General features: G+C 45.2%; 1 protein-coding gene across 1 annotated transcript in view; it reads right to left on the bottom strand.

Annotated features, from left to right (window-relative positions):
- Nucleotides 1-25,009, bottom strand: part of LOC139753903 (uncharacterized) — a 50,739-nt gene extending 25,730 nt beyond the window's left edge. The window contains exons 1-3 of the mRNA XM_071670860.1: nucleotides 24,841-25,009; nucleotides 2,361-2,644; nucleotides 1,410-1,592 (exon numbers count right to left, since the gene is read on the bottom strand). Coding sequence (XP_071526961.1) covers nucleotides 1,410-1,592; nucleotides 2,361-2,408 — 231 coding nt within the window. The 5' untranslated portion in view covers nucleotides 2,409-2,644; nucleotides 24,841-25,009. The remainder of the gene's footprint in view (nucleotides 1-1,409; nucleotides 1,593-2,360; nucleotides 2,645-24,840) is intronic.
- Between the last annotated feature and the right edge of the window lie 2,300 nt (nucleotides 25,010-27,309).

Below are 27,309 nucleotides of genomic sequence, written 5' to 3'. Positions count from 1 at the left end.
AGCAGGTTAAACATGGACGGTAAATCTTTCATTCCCTGATGATTATTATCAATAAAGTACTTGTTTCTGGAGGACTGTTGGCCTTCGCTCAGACAATATCAGACGGTCGTTTACTGCTGTCTTTTATTATACTTATTGGCAAAGATAATGTTGCCCACGTTTAGTATTACACCTTCTTCAATTCATCTGTAATTGCACTACACATTTTATAGCTGTGTATTGGATTTAAATTATCTGGCAATCTGAAAACTTCCAGTTGATCCGGAAGTCCGCATATTTACGTTTATTTCTGAGTAACGAAATTAGTTTTGTAATCTTTGCTTACCACAATCTTCTTCCTGCGGCTTCGTTTAATCTTAATATACTTGGCCAGGACGTCCGACTTACCTCGACCCATGGTACATGTATCTGCCTGCACGCTAAATCTTCGATCTTATGTGTGATATTCTTTACACCACCACCACCTGGGCAACACAACCTCCCTCCTCTTATTCTCGTTCCTCTTGGAAAACTCTTTGTATAGATGTCTGATCCATGTAGTCTCCGACCTGATTGAGGTCACGCTCGTTCACCATTTTAACTTCCAGTACCTGGAACTTATCACTGGTCACTGTCTCCATTCTGTACCCTCTCTCCCCTTTAGCTCAGGTTCGATGTACGAATATCGGACTGACTGACTCCAGTAATGTTTATTGCTTTTGCCGATACTTTTCCATGAAAAGTGGTCTTAAGGTACGTATCCTGTGATGTCTTCTGAGCAGAATAGTGGCCCAGGAGCTGCCTTGAGTTCAGGCACACCAAAGACTGTGATCCCTGGACACTGGCGCTAATGGTTATATTGAAGTAATGACCTGGAACTCATGGCTCATCTTAGGTCACTGGGCTGGGGACGTCACACCATGATTATCTTGCGCCAACGATGTTGGGAGGTGACACTACAGTTATCTTGCTCTCTGATATGGGACACAGGACAGTGGTTTGAACACTCGTTAATTGCCCATGACCTGAGAACACCACCGTAGGATGATCATAGGACCGTACCACAGAATCACCATCTTTGTGAGACCTGACACACGGGGAAAAAGGTTGCCTGTTATCAGCGACGTCGAAGTTGGCCCCTGAGGTCATCATCATATACAGAAGAAATATCTGACCTGGATCTTAAAAATGCCCCGCTTAAAACAAGATAAGGTTTAAGTAACGAGAGCGTCTGTCTGGCTTTTAGGGAGCATGTCGGTGGCTGAGGGCAACACGTGGCTGGCTTAGGATAACACGTGGTTGGTTTAAGGAGCACGTGGTTACTTAAAGGAGCACGTGGTTGGCCTAGGGAGCACATGACTGGGTTAGAGAATATGTGACTGGTTTAAGGGTACACGTGGCTGGCTCAGGGAGCACGTGGTTTGGCTTACCTTTACGAGCAGTTTGATGGCATCTCCGTTGCCCAGCTTGGCCGCCACGTGCAGGGCCGTACACTCGTAGCCTGAGTCGCTCTGAAAGCGTCGGTTGACGTTGGCGTGCGTGTCTAGGGCCTTCTCCAGGGCCGAGATGTCCCCCTGACGTAGGGCGTAGTCCAGGGCCTCGTCCGGGCTGGTCTAAGGGTTCAGGGCGGTGTGGGGGTTGACAAAGGTCACTCTGGGTTGGCTAGTGTGTATGTGGCGGATTGGGTTAGGAAGGTGGGTCAGCGTGAGGATAGTAGGGTCAGTGTGAGGTTAGTGGGGTTAGTGCTAAGATGGTGGGGTATTAGTGTGAGGATAGTAGTGCTAGTGTGAGGAAAGCCAGGGTAGTGTGGTGATAGTGTAAGGACAGTGAGGTGTTAGTGTGAGGATGGTGAATTCAATGAGAATAATGAGGTCATTGTGAGGTTGGTGGGTGACGAGTTAATGGGTCTTTGTGATTGTGTCACGTATTGTGTGATGTATCTATTTCAAAGGAATTCCTCATGAAAATGATGTTTATACTAGGTAATAAGGAACAATTACCTCGAATCAGGTTAAATGATATATATATATATATATATATATATATATATATATATATATATATATATATATATATATATATATATATATATATATATATATATATATATATCGAGGTTTACAAACTAGAATGGCAAAATTATGTAAAACTGTGCAACAATTATCTTCATCACTATTATAACAAAAGAAGGAATTGAGACAAATCAAAGTAGAATTTATTATTTAAAAACATGTTGAGTTATACCACTGAGCACGACCCTTGAGTGATGGTACGACCACTGGGCACAGTGGTGTCGTTTTTGACGTGACCCACGCGCAAGGGTCGTATCGTCGTACTCTAGGGTCGTGCTGTGGAGCTCCAGAGGTCAAGGCGATACTCACAGGAACAGGTAGAGCGCCTGCAGCCTCGGAACTAAGACCACAACCCATGTTTATGGCCTCGGCTTCGGTGTTCGATTCGTCAGCTTAACCTCTTGTGGCGAGGCGCGCGCATACACACACGCACCTACATACACACACTTAGGAATTGTGGGCTTTACTGTTATCGAGGTGGCATTTTCAACTCGATCATTGTATCTAAGGTGAAGCCGATGACACACATACAGCGATCGAACACACCGTTCGACCGTTCGTTCAAACGAAGAGCCTCTATTTGTTTACGTCATCTGCCGGATAACTCACACAATTAGTTGACTTTCATGCTAAACCAGACGTCATAAACAAACATTTGCATGTTGAAGGTATTATTTCAGAGCCATTATATCCTACAGTGATTAAGATAGTCTTCTATTATCCTATGTTTCAGTACACCTTCATATAGTAAAACCTTCTCATCTCGTTTTATGTACGTAAGTCTTGTGAACGAGGGAGATAAAGATGGCGTCGTGGTTGTACCCTACCATTTTCCAGGAACGTTTGACTCTGTGGTCGTCAAATTGCCCAGAGTTGCAGTGGAAAAGTTGATATGGCAGTACTCTCCAGCAGCCTTGTTGCATCTGGTGATATTGTCCAGTCTTAAACTTCTCCTTGGACGCGTTCATTTCAGCGAACATGATGTTTTGATATTCGATTCCATGGCAGTGAGTAAGGTTTGTGTCCGCCCCTGGGACGGAGGACTTGAATATCGACAACCGAGAACGTATACTTTGATCTTTAACGTCTTACTATTAAGAAAAAACGTAGATTCGAACCCAGGTCGCGATTGTCGGTGTCTACTGATCCCCCGGCTGTTTTAACCTCGCTGATAATCTGAGCTCCTGGATTCAAGCTTGGGTACGTACGATGGTCATGATTATTGAACTTCCTTTCCCGTGCCGTCCCAGCTAATATTAGGAAAAAAAGTAAACATGTATATTGACACAATGTCTGTTTACAGTTTTCTAAAATGAACAGAATCTTTATTATGAAACCTAAGGAGTGAGTAATGACCTGGCATTACACAAGGTGCCCAAGAATATATGTGTTCTTAGAAATATCCTTAACTTCTGAAGTTGGCGTTACAAACTTTTTTTTGGGGGGGGGTTGGTGGATGTAGAAGCTTGATGATGACTACCTTAATGACCCTGGCGGTGGGTGTTGACAGCTCTAAAACCCAAACAACTGGCCAACTGATAGTACACATACATCGTCAGCAACACAGGCACACATCCGAGCTGTGGAAACCATGGCACACCAGAGAGGGCCCGCGGCATACGTAGACCTGGCAAATATTCACACACACACACACACACACACACACACACACACACACACACACACACACACTTACCAGGACAAGAAAGAAAAGACAGCTACCTCGGCTAAAGGAATGGAAGTTGACAGTCACTGAAGTGCTGGCTTACTGCGCAGACGTCACTAACCCTCCGATAATCAAAAGGGAAATACCGCCCTGGTCGGTGGCTGCCTCCTACTTACCAAGAAATAGATAGATAGATAGATAGATAGATAGATAGATAGACAGATAGATAGATACAGAGAGAGAGAGAGAGAGAGAGAGAGAGAGAGAGAGAGAGAGAGAGAGAGAGAGAGAGAGAGACTCTCGCATATCGGAGAATACAGTATGAAGAATGTGAAATTTTATCTACCTTCATCCGTTCTGATATTACAGTGTGGCTGTGTACATCCTCTTGAATAACAAACACGAGCCTCAGTTCCACACCTGTTGCATGACCCACTTGTCTCACCTCACCCGTGGTACAGTGTACATACACACTCTTTACCTAATCCTATGGTACACCCTTGAGTTATGTTATATGTTCCGTTACACAGTCCAAAGTAGCACCAAGTCAACACACACACACACACACACACACACACACACACACACATATATATATTTTTTTTTTTTTTTTATACTTTGTCGCTGTCTCCCGCGTTTGCGAGGTAGCGCAAGGAAACAGACGAAAGAAATGGCCCAACCCCCCCCATACACATGTATATACATACGTCCACACACGCAAATATACATACCTACACAGCTTTCCATGGTTTACCCCAGACGCTTCACATGCCTTGATTCAATCCACTGACAGCACGTCAACCCCGGTATACCACATCGCTCCAATTCACTCTATTCCTTGCCCTCCTTTCACCCTCCTGCATGTTCAGGCCCCGATCACACAAAATCTTTTTCACTCCATCTTTCCACCTCCAATTTGGTCTCCCTCTTCTCCTTGCTCCCTCCACCTCCGACACATATATCCTCTTGGTCAATCTTTCCTCACTCATCCTCTCCATGTGCCCAAACCATTTCAAAACACCCTCTTCTGCTCTCTCAACCACGCTCTTTTTATTTCCACACATCTCTCTTACCCTTACGTTACTTACTCGATCAAACCACCTCACACCACACATTGTCCTCATACATCTCATTTCCAGCACATCCAACCTCCTGCGCACAACTCTATCCATAGCCCACGCCTCGCAACCATACAACATTGTTGGAACCACTGTTCCTTCAAACATACCCATTTTTGCTTTCCGAGATAATGTTCTCGACTTCCACACATTCTTCAAGGCTCCCAGAATTTTCGCCCCCATCCGCCCCCATATATATATATATCCGCTTCCATGGTTCCATCCGCTGCCAGATCCACTCCCAGATATCTAAAACACTTCACTTCCTCCAGTTTTTCTCCATTCAAACTCACCTCCCAATTGACTTGACCCTCAACCCTACTGTACCTAATAACCTTGCTCTTATTCACATTTACTCTTAACTTTCTTCTTCACACACTTTACCAAACTCAGTCACCAGCTTCTGCAGTTTCTCACATGAATCAGCCACCAGCGCTGTATCATCAGCGAACAACAACTGACTCACTTCCCAAGCTCTCTCATCCCCAACAGACTTCATACTTGCCCCTCTTTCCAAAACTCTTGCATTCACCTCTCTAACAACCCCATCCATTAACAAATTAAACAACCATGGAGACATCACACACCCCTGCCGCAAACCTACATTCACTGAGAACCAATCACTTTCCTCTCTTCCTACACGTACACATGCCTTACATCCTCGATAAAAACTTTTCACTGCTTCTAACAACTTGCCTCCCACACCATATATTCTTAATACCTTCCACAGAGCATCTCTATCAACTCTATCATATGCCTTCTCCAGATCCATAAATGCTACATACAAATCCATTTGCTTTTCTAAGTATTTCTCACATACATTCTTCAAAGCAAACACCTGATCCACACATCCTCTACCACTTCTGAAACCACACTGCTCTTCCCCAATCTGATGCTCTGTACATGCCTTCACCCTCTCAATCAATATCCTCCCATATAATTTACCAGGAATACTCAACAAACTTATACCTCTGTAATTTGAGCACTCACTCTTATCCCCTTTGCCTTTGTACAATGGCACTATGCACGCATTCCGCCTAATCCTCAGGCACCTCACCATGAGTCATACATACATTAAATAACCTTACCAACTAGTCAACGATACAGTCACCCCCTTTTTTTAATAAATTCCACTGCAATACCATCCAAACCTGCTGCCTTGCCGGCTTTCGTCTTCCGCAAAGCTTTTACTACCTCTTCTCTGTTTACCAAATCATTTTCCCTAACCCTCTCACTTTGCGCACCACCTCGACCAAAACACCCTATATCTGCCACTCTGTCATCAAACACATTCAGCAAACCTTCAAAATACTCACTCCATCTCCTTCTCACATCACCACTACTTGTTATCACCTCCCCATTTGCGCCCTTCACTGAAGTTCCCATTTGCTCCCTTGTCTTACGCACTTTATTTACCTCCTTCCAGAACATCTTTTTATTCTCCCTAAAATTTAATGATACTCTCTCACCCCAACTCTCATTTGCCCTCTTTTTCACCTCTTGCACCTTTCTCTTGACCTCCTGTCTCTTTCTTTTATACATCTCCCACTCAATTGCATTTTTTCCCTGCAAAAATCGTCCAAATGCCTCTCTCTTCTCTTTCACTAATACTCTTACTTCTTCATCCCACCACTCACTACCCTTTCTAATCAACCCACCTCCCACTCTTCTCATGCCACAAGCATCTTTTGCGCAATCCATCACTGATTCCCTAAATACATCCCATTCCTCCCCCACTCCCCTTACTTCCATTGTTCTCACCTTTTTCCATTCTGTACTCAGTCTCACCTGGTACTTCCTCACACAAGTCTCCTTCCCAAGCTCACTTACTCTCACCACCCTCTTCACCCCAACATATATATGATATGTTCTTAAGGCATTGTAGATGCTTTCATGTGGACGTAATTGCCTACTTTTTAACTACATCTTTGTATTCTAAGGAGGATGATCGGCACTACAGGGCCCAGTCTCCTGAACTTTCTTTATTAGGCAACTTTGTAATGGCGTGTGTGTGTGTGTGTGTGTGTGTGTGTGTGTGTGTGTGTGTGTGTGTGTGAGAGAGAGAGAGAGAGAGAGAGAGAGAGAGAGAGAGAGAGAGAGAGAGAGAGAGAGAGAGAGAGATCTGAAACTTATGTAACTGATTTGCTGTACCTCCCAGACCTCTTCGTCTGTCTACCAGATCAATGGTCAGCATCTATATTTGTGTGTCTCCCTGTCTTTTAGTTTGTCCGTCTGTATCTGTTTTGCATGTCGACAGTCAGTCTTTCTAGCAATCTACTTGTTAGTCAGTCTTTGTGCGAGCTTGTCTCTCTCTGTTAGTCTTGTGTGCGTCTCTGGTACTCAGTTTTTCTCTCAGACTAACTGTCTGTCTGTCCGTCTGTCTCCATCAGTATCCCTGTTTGTCTATTGTCTGTTCGTCTCTCGTAATATCTGTTTCTTTGACTTTTATTACTAATGTATGTTTTTAGTGTCTGGCAGAAAGCAACGCGGAGTAAAAATCACAAGTATCCCTTCCCTAATCTTAAATCGTATCCTATTTATATAACCTTGAACATGATCGAACGACCCTTGTTGAGCATTGACGATACCGTGGTCGTATAGTCAAGGTAAAAAAAAAAAAAAATATTGTATGAATGAATCAGTACTTGACGTTAATTTGCCTCACAGTTTATAAAGAAGAATGGAAGTCTTGATCAGTCTTCAGTATTGTGTAAGACAGGCATATCAGACGACGTATAGCGACCTCTGGCAGTCCTCCTTTGTTTATGTGTTCGTTCTTATCTGGCAGGCGACACCGTCGGCCGACCTGTACACAGTTTACAGTATCAAAAATAATTCTGGAATGAGTTCAGGAATAGCGTGTAGCAGCCCGGAAAATCTCGCTGTGATTCGGTAAATTATACCAACTATAATAAAGCAAGAATTTGCTGTCATGCGAACCGCACCATGGTGAATGGAATTATATATACGACGCCTAGTTCATGGAACTGTGGGGGTTGGAATCCAGCCTAGCCCAAAAGGTGTGAGGTGGGGAGCAAGCCTAGTTAGTCTACTTGAGTGTGGCGGCTGTGGTCTATTCTGTTTCATGGAAGTCTGGTGTTAGTGTCCAGTAATGTATATAAGTTTGATTATTTTAGTGTTCATTAAGAGCACATTTGTTCGTGACCCGATCTTATGAACGTATTCTTGTGTGAAAATTTAATACAGAACTGAAAAGGTTGAATATTTTATGTTAACATCACTGTGCATCAATATATCACCGACAGTGGAAAACACATACGACTGAAAGTAAGAAATAAACTGTAAATACAAGTAAACTAGAGGTAACAGCTGAGTTAATAATGACAGATGGGTCAGAGAAATGTGGATATGGTTGGTTGTGATGTATTCACAGCTTGAAGAGTTACAGAGCATCATAACCAACTCGTCCCCAGCACTAGCTCAGGTGACCCTCACCCGAGCGCGGCAGCACTTCCCTTGAACACGACGGGTACGATCCTTGTGCACGATGGTACGACCTGAGCCTTGAAGGTCCGGTGGAAGGCGCCTAAGGCCATCATCCACGAGGGTCGTACCGTCGTGCTCGAGAAGTCGTACTGTCGTGCTCAAGAGGTCGCACCGTCGTGCTCGAGTTAATCAGAATAAGTTCTTTTACATTTTTTTTATGTAAATCCTTCAACATCATTGATTCTGTGGAACATTAAACAAAACGAAGATATGATTCAAATTGCTATTCTTTCAAGAATTACCATATCTATATAACCGTGCCTCCGCTCCTTATCTAACTCCCAGTAAACCAATCATGATAATATCCACACAGATGTAGTGTCAGATCTTGAACTCACAGCACTACATGTACCCCGAGACCGTGCGATCGGCAGAAAGGTTAATGCATGATAAAAGTTTAGGTCGATTGGCGATTGTCTCCATATCTAATCCTCTGTTGTCGTTTCTAATCAGTTCTTTTTTAATGTTACTTTGTTCCTGTATGACGACGCTTCGTCCTCTGTACCTAGACTGCCTCTCGGGCTTGTTTAACACACCCTTGCACTCTATACTGTTTACTTTTGAAATAAAGATGAACACACACACACACACACACACACACACACACACACACACACACACTCACACACACACACACACACACACACATATATATATATATATATATATATATATATATATATATATATATATATATATATATATATATATACACACACGTACGAAGATAGATCGGTAGATGGATAGATAAGCAGGTAGACATGAATAGATAGATAGACAGATAGATAGATGAATGCATAGATAGATAGATGGAAAGATGGGTAGATAGATAGGTAAATACACGCTCGCCCAATTTCGTATATAAAGACTTACTGACACACGGACATGCATACATACACATACGTAATGCGTGCACACGTACGTACCTACTAGTTACATGCATAGGCTATAAATATTCAGGCGAGGCGCGCACACACACCTGCCACACAGAACCATAAGTCACTAGTACCGCCAGAGGTTTGACGAGTAATCTTTACCGCGTGTGGTGCACGTTTAGGACAGCCTAGACGACGCTCAGACGACGTGGGAGAGAAAGAGAATGAGTCGTCATGTGGTGATGAGGAGAATGACATGTCGCACAGGGATGTGGGGGGGGGGGGAGTCAAGTGGTGCCAGAGGTCGTACATGCGAGTCAGAAGATGGTCAAGTGGTGGTAGGGAAGGCGATGGGTTTTACGTGGGTGTAGAGGGTGGTTGGGTCGACAGGTGGTGGCGGGGACGATAATATCGGGGAGGGAGTGAGCTAGTCGTCATGTGACGTGACCAAGCGAACAGCTGGTGCAGGCGGGTAAGAAGCAACCCATACAACACCAGCTGCACCTCCCCCAGACGTCGAGGGTAGGAACCTCAGGAGCTTATCTGTCATTGTCTCTTCACGTGCCTCGTCCTCCCTTCTTTCTCTCCCATCCCCTCCTTCCTCTCCCACGTCGTGGACGGGAGTTTATGGAGAGAGAGAGAGAGAGAGAGAGAGAGAGAGAGAGAGAGAGAGAGAGAGAGAGAGAGAGAGGTGGAGGAAGGGCGTGGTGATCAGTGTGGTGGACAGGCCGCTGCTATTGTCCTTGCTGGGCCTCATGCACTCGTCTCTCGACACACTTGCAACCACGACCCTCTCTCTCCTCACCTCAGTGCCGGCCTGTCTACTACTACATCAGTGTGTCTTGACGGTGCCACGAGGCCTTTGTCTCGGGTCGTGAGAGTGAGGTGTACCCTGTCTGGCTCGAGCGCCCCAGACGATCATATATGTCCTCGTCACCCACCATTTTCTTCTTCCTTGGTGGTTGCCTGATGATGGCTCCCCGCCCGCCCGCCCGCCCGTTGCATAACCATCTGATGCTATGATCAGTCAACCGTATGTCGTGGGATTTAGCGCATCCAACGAACTTAAGATTTTCGTCAGTTCGTGTGCAGTTACACGTCTCAATCATCTGTTGATACGACTGGCGTTCGTGATGTTAGATTACTATCACTGTTCGTCAGCTATTCAGGTACTGAACCTGTGAACTGGTATCTCGTCACTGAATACCAAAAATCCCCAAAAAACATGGTCTATCGAATGAAATAAGATTAAAATCTTTAATTGCGTATAGGATGTCAAAGGTTACATCATCAGTGTGATTTACTTTGTCTTTATATAATTATAAAAAAAGACGAAACCCTTGTTATGTCTAAATCTTTCGTAAAGATTGAATTTAGAAATTCGTAGAAATAAAAACAGTAATTTATAGGAATAAAAACTATATTTTCGTACGGTTAAACCCCCATATGAATGTATCTGTTTTTCGGTCATATTAACACTGCTTTCTTCCAACGAAAGTAAACTGGCACTTGATATCACTGGTGGTGACGATGCCTGAGCATCGCCGACCGATTATTGCTACCGGAAGATGATCGGATCTCACTCTGCCAACAGTACAAATACGCCGAGAACCCCTTCCCAAGAGGATTATAAACCCCACCTGCGTCCCAGCACACTGCAAAGTTTCTTTCTCGTTAAATTTGGCTTCGGCATCACGGCTGGAGACTCAGTAGCATCGATGAACATGGACACAACGCTCTCTCCTCTTAAGCCTTAAGGGGTTACGTGTTGGTAGATAGAAACCCAGGCGAAGGCTTGCCCATAGTGTCGTAGCCAGTGGGAGCAAAACACTCTGATAAGGCTCACGACTCTGAAGTCATGTCTTTTCAGAGGATCTCTACTGATTCCTAGAATTAAGTCTCAAGATAATCGCATAAGTCGTCGGAAAAGCTGGATGTAGGTACAGTCGCAGAATCCTCTTACAGGAAATCAGAAGCGCCTTAAGACCTTCATAATGTATTACTAGATGGTACTGAAACCTCTCATCCTACTGATATAGCTAACGTGTATGTTATTGGATGTTAGTAATTTGACAGATGGTGTGGGGCTCTATATGGAAGCACATGGGAAGGACAGATAACAGAGGACCTGATGTGGTCAATGATGAGGTTATCAGCATGAGGACAGTACATGAGATTACATAGGAAAGAAAAATAACGGAGTTGTCTGCTGGACAATAACAGTGTCTTAGATTTGTATTCTCTGTAGATCGAAATGTCACACTAAACGAGAAGATTCGAGGCCCACTCAAGTCACTGCTCGTGCGAACACCTTGGATCAGCCAGGTCAGTCCCTTCGCACCTCATCATCCACTATTAACTCACTAATGGACTTGACCTGCTGCAGGCTTTTTTCATGGACTGGTTGTCTCTGGAATCCACCGAAAGCTTTTAGAACTGCATTACACGACGGGATCTGTTCTTTGTCCTTCTCATAATGCAGACCTGAAGAATTGAGTTGTGTCTGACGCCTATCATATCCGGCCAAGATTATGTGAGATGTTGTGCATTCCTTACGTAAAACAAAGGAGGAGGAGTTGATGTATGCATTACTCCTGCGTCTGCCACCTGTTGACTCGATAGTGTACACTGTGTGAAGGGTAGGTAGGTAGGTAGGTAGGTGGCCGAGGTTGGGTTTCTATCGACTGCATTGCCTGATATAACCACAGACCAGAATAGTTCCTCGAGGACTGTGTGTGTGTTACTGGTATACTCGACGCTCGGACACTGACTGATGCTGTATATATATACACAGTCCTCACGTACTTTGAATCATTAATCCCTTGAGCATGGCCGTACGTCGCTTGAGCACCCATGAGCAACTTAAACAGCCACGGTGGCATCACACAACCCAGCTGCAAACCCACCCTCACTTGGAACCACTCACCCTCCTTTGTACCTACGTGCACCGTGACGGTTTGACCCTTGAGCACGGATGTACGACCCTTTGGGTGTGATGACCTGTCTTATGACCTGAACCTGTCATGTCATCATACCTATAGACCTTAACGTCCTGTTCAAGGATCGGATCCTCGTGTTTAAGGATCGTCCCGTCGGTCTCATGGGGCTAATACAAGAAATTAATACCCGTTTAATAAAAATAATTTTACTAATTTCCCTGAAAATGACTCCAATCTTCAAGCCTCAAATGTACCTCAAGAATTATGAAATCTCTTCGTGACCCGTGCCTGCCCGCCTGCAGCATGTTATGTGTTCTGCTGTATTTAGTGGCCATCGTCTGTGCAGTGAGGCATTGAGCCAGGATTCGTACCACACACACACACACACACTCACACACACACACTCTACCTGTGCCAGGCTGTGTGTGTGTGTGTGTGTGTGTGTTCCCGTACGTCGACTACCGTCATACTTTACACCACACACACAGAGACGCTGTCTCGTCGCCTTACGTCTCGTCGCAATATATCGATTTCTTTTGTTTACGTCACCAGCTGACCTGTTTACCCAGACCCGCGACTCTCTCTCTCTCTCTCTCTCTCTCTCTCTCTCTCTCTCTCTCTCTCTCTCTCTCTCTCTCTCTCTCTCTCCCCGACTGATTTACAGGACCTCATGTCGTCCAGCAGAAGTAACTCAGCGTGAATTATTGGGTTATCCTTATTCCTTTTTAACCGAGACTATGATAAACTGGAGGTAGTGTAATGCTAGGCTACAATTCTCTGCTCGGCGAAATGACACGGCAGTGCGATATTTTTTACGGCCAGGCTGTCAAACGCGAGGGAGTTTGTTATATCTAGATTTTGGTTCGGTGACTGTGGAATACATTCGGTGTGGTGATCAATGAGCAATGCAGCAGTCCTCAGACGGGAGCTTGACGACCTTTCTGAGAAACCCACCGAGACTAGAATGTCTCACAACCCCCAAAAATCGTGTCTTTGACAAACACACTAACCCACCCTGTTGTAATGCCTTGATCATTCACATTTCTCTTCTTCGTGGAGGGTGGGGAGAGAACCTTTGCTTTAATGTCCTTTACCTTCTGCTGCTTTTAAGGCGAGTGCATTTTATATATATATATATATATATATATATATATATATATATATATATATATATATATATATATATTTTTTTTTTTTTTTCTTCTTTTTTAAGCGTTGTTAACGCCAGACCACCTCACTTGGACCATAGGACTGTGTGGTCTTGTGTATCTCTGTAGTTCTTTCTCTCCTCCTCCTCCTCCTCCTCCTCTTCTTCTTCTTCTTCTTCTTCTTCTTCTTCTTCTTCTCCTTCTCCTCCTCCTCCTCCTCCTCCTCCTCCTCCTTCTTCTTCTTCTTCTTCTTCATATTGGCACCCCCATGCAAAGTCCATGACTCCATTATCTAACATTCTGTGGTCAATAGATGAATAAGGAATACCTACCTCACTACAATGTTCCAGTGGAGAAGATAGGTCAAAAGACCATAGCTGATATCATTTGCTTAAGATCTTAACAGAGGAGTGAACGCCATTCCACAGGAACCGTACAACATCACCAGGCCATGTGCAGGGTGAGAGCTTATGTGGTCTTTAGGATTATATGTTCACTTATCCTTCACACATGAAGAAAACGTTCGAATTTTCGATCGATGGAAATAGCTTGAGGGTGACGACGGCCTTAATGACCTTGGCAATTGATAGGGCAGAAGCCCAGTTAACCAACCATCTTCAGGGTCGTTAACTGGTGATCATGTTACGATTGTTTCTACGGACGCTCTTATATCAACAAAGGTGGGGGGGGGGGGGGATTGAACAAGACGTCTGGCAGCGACGTGAGCTCCCCCGCCACTGGCAACGACTCGGGAATGTAAACATCATTTTGCGCGCAATCTATTCTGTTCTTTGTAGCAGAAATCCTCTCACAGGAGCTTTCAGCAAGGGATATAACCATTGTGATAGTTTCCAGGAAACATTAATTCTGCGTAGCCATAAACACAAATGAGTGCAAGAGGAAATGGAACGTTGGGGGAGGTAGAAATTGTTCTTTATGTTGACCGTAAACGCTGGGAGGAGACATGCAATGTTTCCAGAGTATCGAACCCAGTGTTTTACTGCATTCTGCCGACCTGAGTTCTCTGAACACGTCTGGGGTGAGAGGGAACTGGATTATCCCAGTTTTTCTTTGGGGAACTCGTTATCTGAAGTCCTTGAACATTATCTTAATTCCTTGAGCACGACGCCAAAGGATCGTTCCGTTGTAAGCACAGGATTATTATTTTCGAGCTGCAGGTTCGAACCGTTGTGCTCAATGATCATATCCTCTCGAGCTCTAGGTTCGAACCTTCGTCCTCAAGGATCATACCTTTGTTCGAACCGTCGTGCTCATGGATCGGTGTTCTCGAGATGTAGGTTGTAGCCTGCGTCCTCAAGTATAATGATTCGAGCTCAAAGTTTGAACCGTCTTGCTCTTGGATCACATCCTTTCGAGCTCCAGGTTCGAACTTGCATCCTTGAGGATCACACTTTCGATCTCATGGTTTCGAACCATCGTAAGATTAAACCCTCCTCGTGGATATTCCATTTTTTTCACAGGAAACAAAACACCGTCTGTGACTTTGACTATCATGAGAAAAATAAAGAGGGAGAGTGTGGATGATTGCCTGGGTAGCGGCGACGACGACCATACCAAGAACGGGGTTCGGTGGGAGGGTCGGTGTTGTTGTGAAGCCCACACTTGTGACGTCATGTTGCTAGAAGGGGGCGTCCAGGTGTCACTGACCCCAGGTGCCTCACAACCCCCTCCGCATCCCTCACTCACGACGCCGCTTGCCTTACTTACTCACACGATACTCCCTCATATCCTCATTATCCCCTCATTCCAAGACATTACCACTTTTCTTAAGCCACGAAACCCACCCCACTTCTCCGCCTCCCTCTCTACACCACTGCACTCCCCTCATACCACCGAGTTCCTACTCCACATTCATTACATCACCACTCCCTCACCACGTAACTCCCTCACACCACCACTACCGCCTGCCTCATTATCTCACAACACCATCGCTTCCCTCCCTCATGTCACCAACTCTTCATACCCCTCCCACACACAACCAGCACCTGCCTCTACCACCTCCTTTCTTGACAGCACAACATTACATCCTGACATCACCATCATCCCTCCCCTTACTTCATCACCTCCCTCACACCACCCCTTCCCTCCATCACACCGCACCTTTCCTCCCTCACACCACCCCTTCCCTCCATCACATCACACCTTTCCTCCCTCACACCACCCCTTCCCTTCTTCACTCCACCACTCTGTCCCAAACTTCACCACTCCTTCCCAAGTTCCACCACGTCCCTCCAACGCTCCACTACTCCATCAACTTCCTCCCTTGCTCCGTTATTCTCCCCCTCACTTAATCACTCCTCCCCTAACTCCAACATTCCCTCCCTCTATCATCTCCTCCCTCAGTCCCACTATCCCCTCTCCCTCACTCCACCCCTCCCTCCTCCTCCAACATTATACCTCCCACAAGGTTCGCTTCTCCCTTACCTGAAAGGAGTGAGACCAGCTCGGCCACAGCCCCGGCAGGAGCCGCCGGTCACCTGGCCTCCGAGCAGGAGCGACCATCCGTAGTGATAAGGTACACCCTGAGTGTAAAGAGTGTATGTCATCTACCTTGAGACCACTCTTCTATAATGACAATATCCCGTGTGATCATGTCAAAGTATTTTTGTAAAAAGAGAACCAACTACCCAGTTCCATGATAAGTGGAACGATATACACAAACATATCATTGTTCTGGTACATCACAGATGATGGCTGATGTTGCCGACATCCGGGGTCGCTGTCATTACATACAATGGACTGGAGATTGTGAATATCGCTTCAGGAGCTCCGCTCAGGCAAGGTAATCACGTTATATCAGAGATAAAATACTTTTTGTTAAGGAAATACTCTATGAAACAAGAGACAGACGGGCAGTGAGAGAATATACATAATGAGAAAGACGTTGAGGATCCAATTAAGTTTTTTTTTTGAAATCACACGTTGAAGACTGATGTGTCAAAGACTAGGAAGGGAGCAGCGTTATGAGATATCAGAACTCTGCGGTGAGGGACCAAGTTATGTGGGAAGTGCAGTGTGTGTGGAGGAGGAGAGAGGAAGTAAGGTAAGGAGGAACAAAAACTTGTTCACTAGGGGTTATCAGGAGGCGAAGATAAATGATTATATATACATTGGAAGATGTGTAGGACGTCGTGCTAACACCCGGGTAGTATTCGAATGGCACAGGAAGATAAGAAATGAATACAGGAAAATAAAGAATGGAATAATCTTTGAGTATCCGAGAAAACGTTGTGGTAAAATGCAAGGATTACCCGAAGCTGATGAAAAGATTTACTCGGGGGGAAGGGAATTATCTGTGTAGGATAAAATTATTAAACTGAAAATTTGGGTGGTAATTTTTACCGACACAGACGAAGGATTATGTAAAGGATTAAATGCTAAGTTTCAAAGAGGATTTGCAGCCGCGGGTTCTGCAGGATCAGGATGGATGTGAGAACCGAGTAAACAATTGACATCAAGAGAGAGGATATGATGAGTTTAATGAGGAACCAGAGCCTGACGAGACCTTTAGATCAAGTGGTATTTCCACGTATTTATTCAGAGAATGCACGGAAGGCCTAGAGTCTGGCCGACACATATTTCACCCACAGTTTCACTGAAGAGGTGACATTACCAACGAAGTGGTAGAGGAACATATGCGGTATATACCATTAAGAAAAGTGGTAGGGGAGGCAGCTGTGACCTGGAGACCTGACAGAATACTGAGGATGTAGGTGGATGAATTCTTGGCTAAAATAAACTTTATTATTGAGAGGGTGGGTCAAGTGGAATCACCTTTAATGGGGATGAATGTTGCAAAAGGTTCCCGACCTGAATCCAGGGACGTGTGTGTGTGTGTGTGTGTGTGTGTGTGTGTGTGTGTGTGTATGTGTGTGTGTGTGTGTGCTACTTGCCGGGTTACCTGGAACAGGGAGATACAGGTGAGGCGGCAGACTGATCCATCAGACGTGGCAGCCCGTGGCGACACGCACACCTGGTACACACACACACACACACACACACACACACACACACCTCTACCCCAGGAGTTACAACACAGGAGGCCACCCGAGCCAGATCCGGACTAACACTTGATCTTACAACCATGACTAACCGATGGTACCTAAGTCAACACTCGAAATCACCACTACGACCTAAGCACCTTAGTTGACTTAGTCAACTTTCTGGCAATGGGTCTTACAAACACCCTTCCTTACGAGGCAGTTCTTATACCTCTTCATGGATTCAATTTAACTGAGGATAGATGACTGTCTTTATTCTTATCAACATAATTACAAACGTTATGTATTTAAGGGACTGTCTTGATGTGGTTCTTATACCCTTCATAGATTCAAGTTACCTGAGGCTAGATTATATTGTCTTTAATCTCATCAAATGTAATTGAATACCATATGTGATAGAGGGACTGTCTTCTCTCCTTATTGTGTGAGAAATAGTCGAGAATGGTTCCGTGTGTTATCCTTATGGCCACCTGGTGTCCCGACCTTCTCTCACACACTCCGTCCCTCGCTCCTCTCTACGTCTATCGATCCGTCTTAAAAAAAATATCTGCTTCGTCTCCTGTATATTAATCATGTCGGGGTCTTTTCTTTCTTTTCTTCACTGTGATTTTTGTGATAATTTCTACTCCATGAATATTTTATTTATCTTTTATCTCAATCTGTCTTCCTTTCTAGGTTCCCTTTCTTCCAACCTTCATGGAACCAATTCTTTCTGACAGTATTTGAACTCTCGTCTCCGTTGCACTGGCGTGTTCTGCTGCAGATCGCTTTTCTGGAATTGATATATTTGATTCCGGATCTGCATACGTCGCATTGAGGAAATAAAAGAATAGACAATAATATATCAAGGTAATAATTCAGCGCTAATTTGCTTCTGGTGAAATGTGTAGAGGTATCCACATAATGCGGAGGGGGATTCAGTTTACTGTGGTGCTGGGTGGCGGTAGATCATTACGGCAGCGACACTGCAGATGGTTCCAAGCCCCCGAGCACGAAGGAACGACCCCCGAGCACGAAGGAACGACCCCCGAGCACGAGGGACCGACCCCCCGAGCACGAAGGGACGACCCCCGAGCACGAAGGAACGACCCCCGAGCACGAGGGACCGACCCCCCGAGCACGAAGGGACGACCCCCGAGCACGAAGGGACGACCCCCGAGCACGAAGGAACGACCCCCGAGCACGAAGGAACGACCCCCGAGCACGAAGGAACGACCCCCGAGCACGAGGGACCGACCCCCCGAGCACGAAGGGACGACCCCCGAGCACGAAGGAACGACCCCCGAGCACGAGGGACCGACCCCCGAGCACGAAGGGACGACCCCCGAGCACGAAGGAACGACCCCCGAGCACGAAGGAACGACCCCCGAGCACGAGGGACCGACCCCCCGAGCACGAAGGGACGACCCCCGAGCACGAAGGAACGACCCCCGAGCACGAAGGGACGACCCCCGAGCACGAAGGAACGACCCCCGAGCACGAAGGGACGACCCCCGAGCACGAAGGAACGACCCCCGAGCACGAAGGAACGACCCCCGAGCACGAAGGGACGACCCCCGAGCACGAAGGAACGACCCCCGAGCACGAAGGGACGACCCCCGAGCACGAGGGACCGACCCCCCGAGCACGAAGGGACGACCCCCGAGCACGAAGGAACGACCCCCGAGCACGAAGGAACGACCCCCGAGCACGAATGTACGACCCTCGGGCACGAAGGAACGACCCTCGAGCACGAGGGACCGACCCCCCGAGCACGAAGGGACGACCCCCGAGCACGAAGGAACGACCCCCGAGCACGAAGGAACGACCCCCGAGCACGAGGGACCGACCCCCCGAGCACGAAGGGACGACCCCCGAGCACGAAGGAACGACCCCCGAGCACGAGGGACCGACCCCCCGAGCACGAAGGGACGACCCCCGAGCACGAAGGGACGACCCCCGAGCACGAAGGAACGACCCCCGAGCACGAAGGAACGACCCCCCAGCACGAAGGAACGACCCCCGAGCACGAAGGAACGACCCCCGAGCACGAATGTACGACCCTCGGGCACGAAGGAACGACCCTCGAACACGAAGGTACGACCCTCGAGCACGAAGGAACGACCCTCGAACACGAATGTACGACCCTCGAGCACGAAGGAACGACCCTCGAGCACGAATGTACGACCCCCGAGCACGAATGTACGACCCCCGAGCACGAATGTACGACCCTCGAGCACGAAGGAACGACCCTCGAGCACGAATGTACGACCCTCGAGCACGAAGGAACGACCCCCGAGCACGAAGGAACGACCCTCGAGCCCGAAGGAACGACCCTCGAGCACGAAAGAACGACCCTCGAGCACGAAGGAACGACCCTCGAACACGAATGTACGACCCTCGAGCACGAAAGAACGACCCTCGAGCACGAAGGTACGACCCCCGATCACGAAGGAACGACCCCCGAGCACGAATGTACGACCTCCGAGCACGAAGGAACGACCCCCGAGCACGAATATACGACCCTCGAGCACGAATGTACGACCCTCGAGCACGAATGTACGACCCTCGAGCACGAAGGAACGACCCTCGAGCACGAAGGAACGACCCCCGAGCACGAATGTACGACCCTCGAGCACGAAGGAACGACTCTCGAACACGAAGGAACGACCATAGAGCACGAAGGTACGACCATAGAGCACGAAGGAACGACCCTCAAGCACGAATGTACGACCCTCGAGCACAAAGGAACGACCCCCGAGCACGAATGTACGACCCTCGAGCACGAAGGAACGACCCTCGAACACGAAGGAACGACCTTTGAGCGCAAAAGAACGACCCTAGAGCACGAAGGTACGACCCTTGAACACGACCCCACGACCCCCGAGCAAGAATGTACGACCACTGGGTGTGATAGCCTGACGTTTGACTAGGGAAGCCGAGAGTCACCTTCCGCTCACCTACCCAGCTCTCAGGGACTCTACCACTGGGCTTCAGTGTCCTGCCTCCAGCGTCTCCAGGAAGAATGCAAGAAGAATGGGCCAGGAGATGTGCAGACTGTGGTGGCCACATTAATAAAAAGAAAGATAATCAGGATTCAACTCTCTCGTAGTCCCTTCGATCAAGATGGTTTTAAGAAGAAAAGAAAAGAGGAAAAATCGGTAGATAATTTTCGCGAAGGCAGAACTGGTTTACCTTCCTTTGTGTACCTCGTCAAGCACCATCAGGTCCCTTGTCGAATCTTCCACCACCGTTGTATACTGACACCACCAGACTAATCGTATGCAAAACTGACGAAAAAATATATTCATAAAAACTTGATAGATTATGTTAGTAGTTAGTGAACCCGTAAATAGGTAGGAGAGAAATACAACGAAGGCTTAATTCAGAATGGTAGTTTAAGGACATTCACAAATCAATCTATATGATCGTTGTTCCAGTAATATTTCTCTTCTATCCTGGCTCAGATCTTCCTCCTGATCTTTACCATGTCTCCTGGTGCTGTCGCTCCTCTCTTGTTTACAGGATTCTATGGCCAGATTATATATTTTTTTTTTTGTCCACGTTCCGGGTTCACACTGGATTCACACGCGATTTCTCTGCTTGACATACCACTAGTGGGCCTCTGTTTCTTACTAGTTTATATTAGTTCAAACACAGAAATGTACACGCACGCACACGCTCACACACACACACACACACACACACACACACACACACACGGACAGACAAGCTGACACACTCCAAAGATAGACATACACACAGATGTACAGACAGACGGTCAGTCAAAATGACAGACAGACAAACGAACAGACACGGTATCATACTCTGCAGTTTTCTAATTCAGTATTTTACATAATGTTAACAACACCTACAACTCCCACTGCAACTATTATTGATGATAGTAATTATCATAATGATGATAATAACAATGATGATAATGACAATGATAATAACTCATCTGTTCCTCCGTCCCTTAGGGCAGGTCGATTTATGGGAATATATGTGTGTGTGTATATATATATATATATATATATATATATATATATATATATATATATATATATATATATATATAGATGTGTGTGTGTGTGTGTGTGTAAAAATGAATAGGTCATTCTTCGTCTGTTTCCTGGCGTTACCTCACGGACGCGGGTAACGGCAATCAAGTATGATAAAAAGAATAATATATATATATATATATATATATATATATATATATATATATATATATATATATATATATATATATATATATATATATATATATATATATATATATGGTAGCCCAGCCACCACAGACACCCATCACCCGCACAATCAAAGGTCATCCCAGTAGAGACCCATCTCAATATACCCAGCACTCAATCATTTACAAGAGCATTATAGACATCTCCCATCCAAGCCACTCCATAACTAACCACCAACCCTCACTAGAAATAAAAACCGTACTCCTCCTTCACACTTCAGCAACCTCTACACACAGCTTCCCCACCTCCACGAAACTTTAAACTGACAAAATGTCTACGCGAAATTACTGAACAACCCACCGCTCAACTTAAGTCTTAAACATCACCACACCAGACATACACTCATCTGAAACTACACTCCCCAGACATACACGAGTCACACGCTCCCCATCTACGCTCAGGGTGATGACCCGTCCTCATTAACACCGATTCATCATATCCCACGACCCTTCATGCTCACGATGCAACTGCCACAACGAAGACACCGAACACAGTAATTAATGCTCCGTTGCTCTTAACTCTTCACACAGACGAGCACACAACACTACGCTGTATGACCCAACCGGGTGGACGTAGCCGGCTTGCTGAGCGTTGTGAGCGTTGGAGGAACTCCATAAAGATGGAAGATACTCCTGGGTCAGGACGTAGATTAGTATGCAGCGCATATGAGATGGACGTGATTAAGGGAGCATTTAGTTGCTTGTTCTATCTCATAAAAAAAAAAATGAAGATATGTAATATTGGGCATAGAATTCATATGAGAAAAAAACGAGAGGATTCGAGACTAGGAAAACACACAGATATTCCACATAACTTAAACCTTCCATGATTATTCTCTGTCTTTCACAGTATATTTTTTACCTCCACGATTGTTAGCCTGTACTGGAGCATTACGATTCTTAACCTGTACTGGGATTCCACAACTCTTATCCTATACTGGGGCTCTACGATTCTTAGCTTGTACTGAGCTGCATGATCAAGAGCTTGTATTCCTCTCTGAGCCATTCAAACCTCTGCGTTTTATCCAGCTACCAGCTTATCACCTTCATTCTTCTAATGGCTACGTCAGGAACCTTCTGTTTCATTTTTATTTCTATATGTATATAGATTAGGAATGTGGGATCCTATTACTGTCCTCCAGCAGATAACCACGTCATAAACTAACAGGTCATCTCTCATTTATCTTTCCCATATGCTCCCACATGTACAGCTCTTTCAAAAGTGTTTTCTCAAGTATATAGTGGTATTTCATATTGCTCTTCATCCACGCAGTGACATAATATTTATAATCTAGAGTTTACAAGATCCAGATCACACTGAGGAGAGACTGACCACATATTACCCATTTGGGTTGAGCTGGAACCAGCGGTGGACAGAGGACTGGTCGCCCCAGGATTGACTCCTTCTTGACTGCTTGTAAGACATGACGTTGGGGGGGAAAATATTCACATTACTCCACCCCTCTCTCACCTTTCTAGGATGACGTGTAATGTTCGACCCGGGTGTTTATTTCTGTGTGTGAAATGACCTGTATCAAATTTGTAATTACGGGGAGGGAGTTCTGCACTCGTGGGGCCCCTATCTCTTGAACTTTCTCTCTTATTATACATTCTTTAAGATATTTGCATGTTGGCCACATTCACTATCACATAATTCAATTATTCCAGTCATGCGCTAATCTGATAGAAGTACTTCTTTATATCTTTTCAAATTTCTCATTTTATGTTACGGCATCTGGTTGTTCGGTCTTTGCACCTTTCGAAGAAGTGGTCACCGTCTACGTCATTAAGTGGCTTAAAAACTTAAAGGATGTGATCAGGTCACTTCTGACTCTTCTCTCTTTCATAATGGTCAAATCTAGGGCCTTTTTGGCCTCTGCCTGTAATTCGGCTCTTATTCTTAACACCAACTTTGTTGCCCTCCTCTGGACCTTCTCGCTTACTTCTTTGTGCTTCTTAAAGTGTGGTGACCAAACTTGAGAAGCAAATTCTAGTGTTGGTCTGATGTCGGACGTGAACCGCCAACTTAATATTTCCTTACCTATGGAACGAAATACACTTCTCATATATGCCACCAGACCGTTATCTCCTTGACTATTTTCTTGTGTGTGTGTGTGTGTGTGTGTGTGTGTGTGTGTGCGTGTGTAGTTACCTGTTTGTAATCACCTATTCGTGCTTTACGGGGAGGGAGTTTTACGTTTGTGGGGTCCATCTCTTGAACTTTCTCTACCACCATACAACGTCTTAGATTTATGCCTCCTGTCTGCCCTTACCATATCCCCAATCATTCTGTTCCACTCATCCACCACTCTTATACTGTAAAAGTACTTATTTGCATACACTTTTACAACTTTCTTAACTCATTTTCATGTCACATTTTCTGCTTGCTCTTTCTCTACAGCTCTCGAGGAAATGAACTCTATCACGTCATAGAACTGTTTGAAAAACATGAAGGTTACGATCAGGTCACCCCTCACTCCTCTTTTTTCCATGTTGAAGAGATTTAAGGCCGCTAGTGTGTGTGTGTGTGTGTGTGTGTGTGTGTGTGTGTGTGTGTGTTTTTATGTGCATTAATACCCACAGTTGTGTGTGAATCTATATATGTGCGTGTGTGCACCGATGTCATTTGATTGTCAGTATCATGTTTACACGGGTGTTTGTATTGTGTACATGTATATTCATGTATGCGCATGTGTGCATATTTTTGTAAGTATACAATTGTTTGCATTCGTGCATTTGTATACATTCTTGTTACTCTTTCTATATGTGTTTATGCATGTATGCTTTCGTTCGTCAGCATATGCCTTTACTGCATGTATATTTCGTCCCAAAAAGGTTTGTTGATGCGTTCGTGAATTTTTTTATACCTGAGATGCCTCACTTCATCTTTAAGTAACGAAAATTCAAGATGGTCTCCCTTTACTTCGTTTATGGTTAAGTTATTAGGCTGCTAGTTCATTACTCAATTAGAATTGAAATTTCAGGTGAAGCCAATTTGTATCTGTACTGCACTCCCTATGCTTTAGTGTGTGTGTATCCGTGAACTGTGAGTAATTTAACCCTTCAATTCACTGATAATAGAACTATCTTAACATAATCTTGATTTCTTTAGTTAAACAAGAAGAGGTTGGGGGAAATCCTTGAAACAACGCAAACAACCAGTTTCTACAATGACGCGCGCCTGTTATCTGAACGTACAAATTATGACAATCATATTGAGGCGCATAATATCGATCATTTAGAAAATATCATCTTCATTCATGTAACACAAACAAAAGCAACATACTTAACCAGCATTAGCTAAAGTGCTGTCCCAGATCCGGCAGATATAACTGTTATGTAACACCGTAAAAAGTTGACAAAACAATGTGTCGGTCGGATGGTTCACCACGCGAAGGTACCGGACACTGAAGCGAGCTGGTGAGCGCGTTCCTGGCACACCCCTCACCTGGCCCTCCCTCACGGACACTGCCGAACTTCTGGCTCTCCCGGTGGGTCTTGTCATGGAATTCGCCTCGTCCGAATCGGGCCACAAGGCGAAGACTGTACGAATGGTACATGGAATGCCCCACTCCTCTCGGCTGTCTGTCTGGCCTTCACAGATGGCGGACATAGTAGGTGGATGACGTGTCCAATCCGATACTTGAAAAAAACTAGGCTGTTCGTAATGTTGCTGTTATGTGAATAGTGACAACATTGGTCTGGAATTTTTATAGATTTTCGGGTCTTATGAGAAAGAATATTGACGAAAGTGTTGGGAAAAACTGGGAAATCAGAATGGCACTTTGTGGGAAGGTTTGTATTTGTTAAAGTGTTTAGTGTCCTTGGAACATATCGATGGCAACAGAGAAAGGAGGGGAGGTTTGCTGGGGTTAGAGAACTGCAGGAATGCGTAGCTTTACTAACATGACTAAGTTAAGAGACATGGGCGAATAGCTTATTTTTCATGACAAAAGACCGAGTCAGGATGATTGCAAGGAGTGCATTGGTTTATGCACATAGCCAGAAGGGTGAGTTGCTATAGAGCACTACAAGAGCTTGTCTATATTAACAGGTTGTTCTATGTCACTGAATGAGTGGGTGGGAATGTGTACGTGGCGGTATCATAGCTACAATGCCAGTCCCGGTCAATGTCACGGAACGGAACCGGCCATCGTAAGACAAGGGCCTATGCCAGAAGGAGGCCTGGCTAGTCTAATAGTTCGATGAAATATGCAAGAAGCCCTAAGCACTGACACCTTTCACAGTTTAGTGTGGTGTCTCGATGGCATTAAGAGCAACTCTATAACTGTGCTCGGCGGACGGGTACAAGAGTACTTGTCCTTGACTACTCTTGTCCTTGACAAAAACAGTCACTGTTCTATTATTCACAATAAATACCAAGGCCTGGAAGCTAATCTTTTTTTTCACAAGTAGGTGACCTCATTGTCGTCTCTATGTGGAGAATACTTTTATTTATTAATAACCTCACATACCAAGTAAACAAGAAAACCATGAGAATCCCCTTGACTAAGCTTCGTTATTAAACTCTGAAGTGGTAGAAATTCCTCTAAACACCCGTTGTAATTACAGACGCAGGAGATGAAGGGAAGCGCTGTAATAAAATGCTGGTTTCTAGACTTAATGAGATGTTTAGTTTAGAAAATACTTCATGGCTTCTAGTTTGATATGCTTCTAGCATTACCCAGCTTTACCTTTGTAGTGGTTAACAGCTTTATCCAGGTGATTTTTTTCCCTTGCTCTCTTACTAATCTGGATCAGATTCGCCGCGATTGCGAGACGTGCCTCACATCTACACATTGCCATTTTCAGTAAATTGATCAGATAAACAAGAACCAAAATTTTGTCGGTGTTTTGAGTAGTGTTTTAGTGTGTGTGTGTAATTCCATGTTGGTACTGTACGGGATGGGAATTCTACGCTTGTGGAGCCCCATCTGTTTAACGTTCCTTACTATTGTACAACTTACAACTTTTTAAACTTGTGTTTGCTGGCCACAGTCACTGTCTCATGACTCAGTTTATAACATTTCCCCACAATTCTTGTACAAGTACTTACACGTTTTCTAACAAGTCTCTTATGATCCCTAACTGTTGTATCCTTGCATATTTCAAAGAACTTTTCGCGGTGTAAATCATCGAGCCGGTTTAAGATCGTAAAAGTTCGTGATCAGGTCACCACTCACTCTTCTCTCTTCCATGATGAGCAAATTTTAGGACCTTAGCCTTTTCCTGTAACTCGTCTCTTTTAATTCCGGCACCATTTGTGTGTGTGTGTGTGTGTGTGTGTGTGTGTGTGTGTGTGTGTGTGTAATTCCTCATCTGTAACCATCCGTTTATAGTACGGGAGAGAGTTTGGCAGTCGTGGGGCCTCATCCCTTGAACTTTCTTTACCCTCAGGTAGCTTTCTAAACATAATTAAACTTTCGGCATTCAGTTTCATACCTTGGTATATTCTAGCCTTCCACCGTTCTTACTACAAAATTGTCCTTCTTCACGTCATTTATGACAAGGTTTTTGCTTAACTTCCTCATGACCTCTGGTTAACTCTGTCGATGTCGTTAAACTGATTTAGATGCATGAAGGCCATATAATCAGGCCAGCCCTATATCTTCTCCCCTCCATAGTGGGCGGATTTGCAGCCTTCTATTTCTCATTGGAGTTCAGCTCCTTTAATCCGGGTACTCTCTGGACTGACCTTGTCTGGACCATCAGTTAAAGTCTTTGTGCTTCTGTAGGTATGTCGACCAGACTTGAC

This window comes from Panulirus ornatus, chromosome 16 (assembly GCF_036320965.1).
Source record: "Panulirus ornatus isolate Po-2019 chromosome 16, ASM3632096v1, whole genome shotgun sequence".
In the NCBI taxonomy this organism is placed as follows: domain Eukaryota; kingdom Metazoa; phylum Arthropoda; class Malacostraca; order Decapoda; family Palinuridae; genus Panulirus; species Panulirus ornatus.
The sequence above is the reverse complement of the archived record's forward strand: the minus strand, read 5'-3'. Positions and strand labels throughout refer to the sequence as shown.